The 8,801-nt window shown below is 45.7% G+C and overlaps 3 protein-coding genes across 3 annotated transcripts; 1 reads left to right on the top strand and 2 right to left on the bottom strand.

Moving 5' to 3' along the window:
• Nucleotides 1-2,697: 2,697 nt before the first annotated feature.
• On the top strand, nt 2,698-3,545 carry SERLADRAFT_443884 (uncharacterized protein; the record flags this gene model as incomplete). The annotated part of the gene is made up of 2 exons (XM_007324511.1): nt 2,698-2,814; nt 2,871-3,545. 2 exons carry the CDS (start codon nt 2,698-2,700, stop codon nt 3,543-3,545), a joined length of 792 nt encoding a protein of 263 aa, XP_007324573.1.
• A 3,316-nt stretch (nt 3,546-6,861) lies between these two features.
• On the bottom strand, nt 6,862-7,287 carry SERLADRAFT_403746 (uncharacterized protein; the record flags this gene model as incomplete). The annotated part of the gene is made up of 2 exons (XM_007324510.1): nt 6,862-7,104; nt 7,181-7,287. A coding segment is annotated over one exon (185 nt), but the record flags the coding sequence as incomplete, so codon positions are not given.
• Nucleotides 7,288-7,584: 297 nt separating this feature from the next.
• SERLADRAFT_403745 (uncharacterized protein) lies at nt 7,585-8,035 on the bottom strand (the record flags this gene model as incomplete). The annotated part of the gene is made up of 1 exon (XM_007324509.1): nt 7,585-8,035. A coding segment is annotated over one exon (198 nt), but the record flags the coding sequence as incomplete, so codon positions are not given.
• Nucleotides 8,036-8,801: the final 766 nt, after the last annotated feature.

Here is an 8,801-nt window from a genome sequence, read left to right as displayed (position 1 = left end):
GACTCAGGTGGGATGGGTGTTGGGCTTGTGAAAGGTATAAGTGAGCATGGAAAAGCTTTAAACCACATCTTGTAAAAAATGTCTCCGAGTGTCATTAGAGATTCAACCAAGTTGTCTGAATTGAGCTCATCAACAGCCATCGTAGCCTTGTTCATGAGCGGTATGATGTCTGTGAAAAAGGGTAAAAAAATCTTGAAAACAGGGGAAAGTTTGTGTTTTGCTCTCAGGACTGAGGTCTCCAGCATCCACAGCGTGGATCCTTTAACGTGTCCACTTATGCAAGGGTCGTCTGTGGTGAGTATTGCAAGGAGCCATTTTCTCTCTTTGCCTGTTAAACTATTACACTCGGCGCCAATGCTCAACAACACGCATAATATCACCCAGAAGAAAGATTCCAAGTCATCCGCAAATGTATGAAGTATGGGTTCATCATCATCCCACACATTTAGCAATGGCCACAGGAGAACTGGGGACATTGTATTCATCAGTGCAATCACCCATAGATGAGAAAATGAAAATGAATGGGTAAAAAAAAGATTGAAGACAGTGCAAAAAAGAAAATGAAATGAAAATAAGGGGCCATCCTCTACAGCCTGCAGTATTAGCTCCTGCAGCTAGTGGAGCCCATCAGTCTCAGTCAACTGATCATACCAATATCTCTCCAAACAATCAAGTCAGGCATCTTATCTCTCCTTATCTAATCACTTAGTCTTATCTATCTTATCTTATCTCATCATGTGACTTTAAGTCACATGATTACTTACCAAGCACCATGCTGCAACCTCATGTACATCAGTCAGTGCCTCAAGGCTGACACATGCCTACATATATATAAGTAGCCACATCTGCATGTACATACCCTAGCTTTTGATTTCATCTATATACCTTTGCCTTAAAACCACTTGCTTGAGATTGATAAGTTATACCTCCATTAACTCGGTATAGGGTATAGGTTGTTATATAATCAAAAGCTCATAACAAGGCACCTGGTGAATGATCAAAACAAAGACTATCCTAATCATCATCCTATTCCCGACTATTACCTTCATCCTATTCATCACACTAAAACTTTACTTTGAACTCACTTGTCCCAATGTTCCCATCCTCACCAATCAACACCATCACCACCTTCATCCCAAAACACCCCATCCTCATTTTTTGAGACAATCCCCCTCTCAGCTATCATCCGCCCCTATAACCCAATACTTAGAGATTGTAACAACATGGAATCATTACAATTTTATTAGCTACATTTTTACCTACCTTTCCATTTTGCATACCCCTTACCAGGTTGTGCACTTGCGTCCGCCAGTTGGGGAGGAACTGAGAGCTTAATAAGCCGGTTACATCTGGATAACTGTTTGGACCCAGACTTATTATGAATACATTTTACCATAGTTTTATTAGTTACCTTTACGTACACAGTAGTAGGGGACAGAAGAGGAACCCTTTACCAAAAAGAGAAACAATAGAGAAAAGGAACTTGCTATATGATGTGTAGATTGTTACGATAACACAATTTCCGGACATCTCCTTTTCTTTTTATTTCTCCGCTTTAACTTTATACCTTAATTGCCACGCAGCATTTCCCTTTCTCGCGCCGCGTTGCCTTCCTCTTATTTTAGACTTAACTCTCTCACACAGTGGAGCTGGCCATACGGGCTAGGCCCTATGACATCATCAAGCCACTGCCTTCATCAACTGTATAGTACACATGTACAAACAACCTGTAGTAGTATATATACCCCAATAGATCCAGGAGACTCCTCAGCGAGTCCTCCTGTTGTATACCAGCTAACTCACTGCAGCCCAAGGGGTACCCACTCCCCATCTTCCACTACCTTTATAGTGTGTTCCTGTGTGCGCCAGAGTAACTAACTCTTGGTTGTTACATAGATCCAATCTTATTAATTGGGGAACCATATATTGCATACCTTTTGCATTCGTAAAACAAGATACTTCACACCAGAGCTCTCCTTTGACAATATTGTACAACACCTGGAAAAAAACAGACCCACACATACTATCCCCATCAACACCAGGACTGGAAATGCAGGACTTAGCAGATGCATTACCAGCTACTCTGTAAAGAGAACCATCACCAACACCAGAATTCTGGCGGATGGAAAATTTAGAATTAATGATACAAATGGCCGTGAATTTGGCAATTCAAGACAACAGTGCAGAGTGGGAGCAAAGATTCCTACAAAAAGACGAAGAAGTTGCCAGCTTGCAAAAAAGGCTCACTGTGCAGCAGCAACAGATGGCCCGGCCCGCAGAAAAAGGAGCAGGGTATCGGAAAACCACATTAACTAAACCAGAGCCATATGACTGAAATAAGAAGAAGTTCCGGAACTTCTTCAAATCCCTACAGCTTCATTTTGGGGCTAACCCAGAATATCTTGCAATAAAAGTTAACAAGGTCAATTTTGCACCATCTTATATGACAAGTGGAGCAGTAGCTGCCCTGAGGACAGAATGGGTAGAAAAAAAGATGTTGGCAGATGAAAGAACAGACATTGAGGAAGGAGAGCTACTGGGGTGCACTCTGACTAGAGGTCACCAACTTTGTACACAGGGCCTTTAGTCACGTGACATGCAAAATTGAGGTCAAAACTTTTAAATGGCAGGGCACACAATTTCTCATTGATATATCCTTTTACTTTGGTCTGCACAATATACCTTTGCTGTTTACATATGGCTAGGGGTAGAAAACTTGTGAGAAACCTCAGAATCCGTGTTGCTAATGCTCGGGCATCCCAACACCCACGAGACTCTTATGCACCCTTGCCTTCATTGAGTTCTCAACCTAATGTATCTGCATCTGCTCCTATATCTCCCACTCAAACCCATGAGTTCATTGGTCTCAGAATATCATCACAATCTCCAACTCCGAAGATGAAGAAGTCGGGTATCACTTGGATGATCTGCTATCAGAGATGGATGGGCAAGAGTTGAGAGATAGCCTGGATCTCCAAATGCAGGAGGAGATTTATTTTTTGGAGCAGATGAAGGAAGCCGAAAGACCTGAACCCAAAGAGACAGCGTTTTTGAACTTGATGAAAAAGCACACGGTTACAGACTGGAGGGTAGCCGAGTCCAGCAGGTCACTTAGATACAATGGGCAGTCAAAGAGAAAGAAACAGTATGATGCAAAAAAAGCTAGGGATCGTAACACAGCAGATGAAAAAGTCAGAAACTCGTCAGTAACATGGTCCAAATTAATGCTTACCTTTGTCCTGCAGATTCCTAGATCATCTGCAGCTTTCTTTCAAGCCCATTTCCTGCCCTCCAACTCCACAAAGCCTACACCTGCACCCAATATTGATGTGGATGATGCAGTCAATCAATCGGGTCCAAATTTGGACAAGGTCTTGTTTGGCGGGTATAAGTCGGATTTTCCAGAAGATGATCCACTCGAGCTGCCCAGTGATGATGAATTGGGAGTGGAGGGAGTCTATGAGGATGACCAACAAGCCAACAGTGAGGCTGAAGATGGTGGGGAAGAGAAACTATTAAGAACAAAGCTTGAAGGAAGTGTCTAGCCACTTGCTGAGAGCAATCAGGGACTGGAACTAGAGTCCAATGTGAGTAACTATATTATTAGAGAGTATGACAGGTATACAGTACCTAGAGTCCAATGTGAGTAACTAGAGAATAGGAAGCATTGGACTCTGCAGTACTGTCCGAAGTTTTGTAAACAAAGGTAAACAAAGCAGCCACAAAGACAATGGGCAACAGTAGGAGGCGAGCAGATAAGAGAATAGATAGAGAAAGGAATGAAAATATAGAGGTAGCACAAAGGTGCAGAATCACCAAAACTAACACTCCCCCCTGATGCTGCACCTCCCAAGCATCAGCTCCCCCCTGATCTAATAAGTCCCATCATCTTCCTGAACACTTCCACTTTAGGCTTGGCAAGAGCCTTGGTCAACAATTCTGCAGGCATTTCAGCAGTGGGAACAAAGGTAGGAGCAATCTGCCCAGAGTCAACAACATCTCTCAACCAATGCCATCGCAGATCAAGGTGTTTCATCCGACCATGGTGCTCAGGGTTTTTGGATACAGAGATGGCAGATTGGTTGTCAATATGAAGGGTGGAAGGAGAGGTGATAGGATAGCCCATTTCCTTCAACAAATTTCGCATCCAGCAAATCTCTTTGCCAGCCTCAACAGCAGCAATGTATTCTGCTTCAGTGGTGGACAGAGCAACAATGTTCTGAAGCTTGGAGCTCCAGGAGACAGCACCAGATCCCATCTTGACAATATAGGCACCAGTAGAACGACCAGAGTCCTTATCACCACCATGATCAGCATCAGAGAAAGTGGTGAAGAGTTCAGTGGAATTGGGATCAGGACCAAGGACAAGGGAATGATCAAGGGTGCCTTGCAAGTAGCGGAACAAGTGCTTGACAGCGCTCCAGTGAGTAAGACCAGGATTAGAGTTATATCTGGCAAGGACTCCAACAGTGTAGGCAATGTCAGGACGAGTGGTAGTAGCCAGATAAATCAGAGCACCAACAGCAGCAAGGTAGGGAATGTCCTTCATCAAAGCAGCATCACTGGATGTTTTGGGAGACATGTCCTTGGTGAGGCGCAAACCAGGATCCATGGGAGTGGACACAGGCTTGCAGTCCTTCATGCCAAAGCGCTCCAAAATGTCCAGAGTGTACTGATGTTGGGAGAGGGAGATGGTGCGATTACTTGGGTCTCTAGTGATGGAAATGCCAAGTAGGTAAGAAGTAGGGCCAAGATCACGAAGCTTAAAGTGCAGGGAGAGGTCCTTGACAGCTTGGTCAAGTGCAGAAGTAGAAGTGGATGCCAGTGTCATGTCATCAACAAAGACAGGGAGGATAATGCGCACATCAGCTCTGTTAAAGACATAGATGGCAGAGTCTGAATAAGTACGCTTGAATCCGAGTTTTTCAAGCACAGTGTGCATCTTCTGGTTCCACATTCTGCCTCCCTGCTTTGTCCCATAGATGGCCTTGTCCAACTGGCAAACAAGATTGCGAGGACCCTGATGGAATCCCTCTGGCTGATGCATGTAAACCTTGACATCCATGACTCTATTCAGGAATGCATGGGAAATGTCAATGGAGCGCAAATGGAGGTTGTGGATGGCTGCAATGGCAAGGACAACTCTGATGGATGATATGCGGACAGTAGGTGCAAATATTTCGAGGAAATCAAAGCCAGGGCGCTGGTTATAACCTTTGGCCACATATCTGGCCTTGTAGCGCTCAACAGTGCCATCCGAGTTGCGCTTGATCTTGAAGACCCACTTTCCACCAATAGCCTTGACTCCAGGAGGTAGTTCCACTAGTGACCAAGTACCATTGCGCTCATGAGCTTGAAGCTCTTCCATGGCTGCCTCTCTCCATTTATCTGCATCAGGACGCTTCATTGCATCTGCAAATGACCTAGGCTCAGCAGAGTCTCCAAAGTGTGCCACTTCATCATCAACTGCCTCAGAATCACTGTCATCACTCTCAATGGCAGGAGTAGGTTGTCTGTGTTGAAGCCACCATGGTCTAGGTGGTCTCCTAGCCCTTACAGGGCGTCTCAGTGCAATAGGCAAGTCAGGAGAAGGTGAGCGATGAGGAGGGTGATTTGGAAGCTCAGGAGGTTGATTCACAGGTGGTTTTGCATCAAGGTCCAAATGAGGCCCATTGTCAGGCAATGGTTGAGGCTGCTGAAGTGCAGCTGGTGGGCCTATATCTCCCCCTGGACCTGGTGCAGGGACATCCTCAATCAGGCCCAATGGCATGGATAGCGAAGGTGGAGTGGGAGGTGGAGGCGGGACATTGTCAGAAGACCTCTTCAAGCCAGGGAAGTAGCGCTCATCAAAATCAGCTCTCTCAGAGATAACAGTGTGCTTGGTGGTAGGATTGTAGAATTTCCATCCCTTGTATCCCTCAGGGTAACCAATGAACACACATTTCTCCATATGAGAGCCAAAGACGCCTCTTTTGTCCTTTTGCACATGCACATAGGCAGTGCAGCCCCAAACGCGAAGGTGAGACATGTCAGGCTTGCGTCCATACCACAACTCAAATGGAGTGGCATGGGCCACTGCATCAGTGGGACACCTGTTCCAGACATGCACCAAAGCGGACAGACATTCACCCCAGAAGCTGTTAGGCAATGCAGACTCTGATAACATGGCAGTGATACGCTCAGTCAGAAGTCTGTTTGCTCGTTCTGCCACACCATTTTGCTGAGGACGATTCCTGGTGGTATGCTGTCTGACAATCCCATGGTCATCTGTAAATTGCTCAAATTCCTTGGACATGTACTCTCCCCCTTTGTCATCGCGCAAAGCCTTGATTTTACGCTCCAATTGAGTCTCAGCATAAGCCTTGAATCTCTTGAAAGCATCAAAGACATCTGACTTGGCCTTGAGAGGCACAACAACACGGAATCGACTGTGATCGTCAATGAAGGTGACCCAGTAGCGATAACCAGAGAATGTGGGGGAAGAGACTTGGTGTACATCAGAATGGATGAGGTCCAAAGGATGAGCAGAGCGAGTATCAGATGAGGGGAATGGATTGGCATGCATCTTGCCAGACAAGCACGGTTCACAGACAGGATCAGGAGCAGCCTTGGATTCCAGTGTAAGCCCAGTGACCAGATCTCTCTGTATCAGTCTCTTGACATCAGCATGATGATGGTGAGCCAATCTGCGATGCCAGAGCATCAAATCAAGTGGTATAGTCGCAGTAAAATGTCCCAATTCAAGACAAGCAGCGGTAGATCCATCAAGGAATGCTGCATTGTTGTCATTGATAGTTGCAGTGAACAAGAGAGTGTTGTCACGCATAAAGGACATGGAATGAGACGAAATGGTGACATTGAAACCACTTTGACGAGTTAAATACAAGACTGAGAGGAGATTATTTCGAAGATCTGGTACATGGAGCACTCTAGAGAATTCCACAGCCCTAGCCACTTTGCCATTCATCACAGGATTAAACACCACAGTACCAACACCAGCTGAATAGACGACAGTGTGATCAGCCAGCTTGATTGGCACACGATATGGGGTATAGTGGTGCACCCAATGACGATGAGGTGTCATATGAGAAGTGGCGCCTGTGTCTGCATTCCAATCAACGTCAGCATCAAGTTGGAGAGGGCAGTGAGGATCAGAGGGATGAATGGAACGAAGACTTGCATTTCCAGCTGATTCAGTGACCACAGTAGATGAATTGGCATTGTTGGGCGAAGATTTGGGCTGCTGAGAGGTATTCTGAGAGTTGCTGGGGCCTGCCTGAGCCTTATTGCCACGCTTGTAGCGATTCTTAGCGCCCTCCGCCGCCTGTTGGCGACTGATAACATATCTGTGGCATTTATCCTGGGTATGACCAAGTAAACCACAGAAATCACACTGAATGCGAGTAGAGGTGGTGGATTGGTTGCAATGATGGCAGTTAGGATGGGTACAGGTGCTATTAGCAGTGGTAGACAAAGAATGCAAGGCAGAATCGACTTCAGCACGACGACGGCGGTTGACCTCTTCAGCAAGGAAAGCATCCCTGAGCTGAGTTTTATCCAAGGTGCCCAGAAGCAGTAGAGACGAAGTAAAGTGGGCATATTGATCAGGAAGCGCCCTAATCATGGCCATGCATGTCAATTCATCGTCCAATTCAGACAATGAGAAGCCAGTAGGACGAAGATTTTGAATTTGATGCATGCCTTCGTCAATTCTGGTCATGAGAGACTGCAGGGACTCGTCCTCCTTCTTTCTGATAGAGAAGAAGTCGTCATAGGCATTAAATCTCGTCCCAGGCTTCTTAGAGACGTGCACAATGGCCAATTTCTCCCAGATCTTGACAGGATCATCAATGATGCCATCAAGATGGATGCGCTGCTCTTTGGTGACATTGAGGTATAATGCACCAGCAGCCTTTTCAGCTCTCAACTCCCATTTCTCTATTGCTTCAGCGTCAGTCCCAGGACACTTTTCAGTGCCAGAGACAAGCCTCCACAGTCCCTTGGTCATCAACCAAGCTTGCATTTCACCACTCCACTGGGGGTAGTTAGTGCCAGACAAGGGATGGAACTTTGGGTCAGAGTCAGACATGATGGGTGTTGTATAAGACGATAGAGCAAATATAAATGATGTAGGAGATGGCTATAGGCAATGAAACAGTGGCAAAGACGATGGGCAACAGTAGGAGGCGAGCAGATAAGATGGTGAGGCGGTATAGAGAGGATATGGAGAGGGTGAAAAAGCGCAATGATAGGTCCAAATAGCGTCCAAAAAGCGTCCAAAAAGCGATCCAGGAGGGTGCTAAGGCTTCCTAGTGCTGCTACAGGGTTACGCCTGTGTTCCCCTTTCAATTCCACACTGATATTAACAGAGAAATCGCCTCGAGACAGTGTTGGTTAATAGGGCTTGTATATGAGTCAACAAAGTGACTTAAGCTCCCCAAACACCGCAGACTGAGAGAGGCTCTAGGCAACAGCAAACTGAGGCAATGCAGGCGAGCTTCACAGTCTATAGGCTTGTTCTATCTGATAATGGACAGAGTAGAGAAGATTGGAGCTTTATGCACACACCAGATATGCCAAAAAGCGAAAAATAGGGCAAAAAGTCGAAATTGATGCAGAGACAGATAAGATGGATGGATTGCCACCAAATCAGAGGTATAGGGAACGTTTTTATAGAGTAATAGATGGCCCAAATATTACAAGATCCGAGCACAGGATGTGGAGATATGGAATAGGGGCCAAAGTGATCAAATGATGATAAAGGCTCACAGAAAGATCCAGCTCAAATCCAACTGCTCTGA

Source organism: Serpula lacrymans (assembly GCF_000218685.1).
Source record: "Serpula lacrymans var. lacrymans S7.9 unplaced genomic scaffold SERLAscaffold_20, whole genome shotgun sequence".
Lineage (NCBI taxonomy): Eukaryota > Fungi > Basidiomycota > Agaricomycetes > Boletales > Serpulaceae > Serpula > Serpula lacrymans.
The sequence above is the reverse complement of the archived record's forward strand: the minus strand, read 5'-3'. Positions and strand labels throughout refer to the sequence as shown.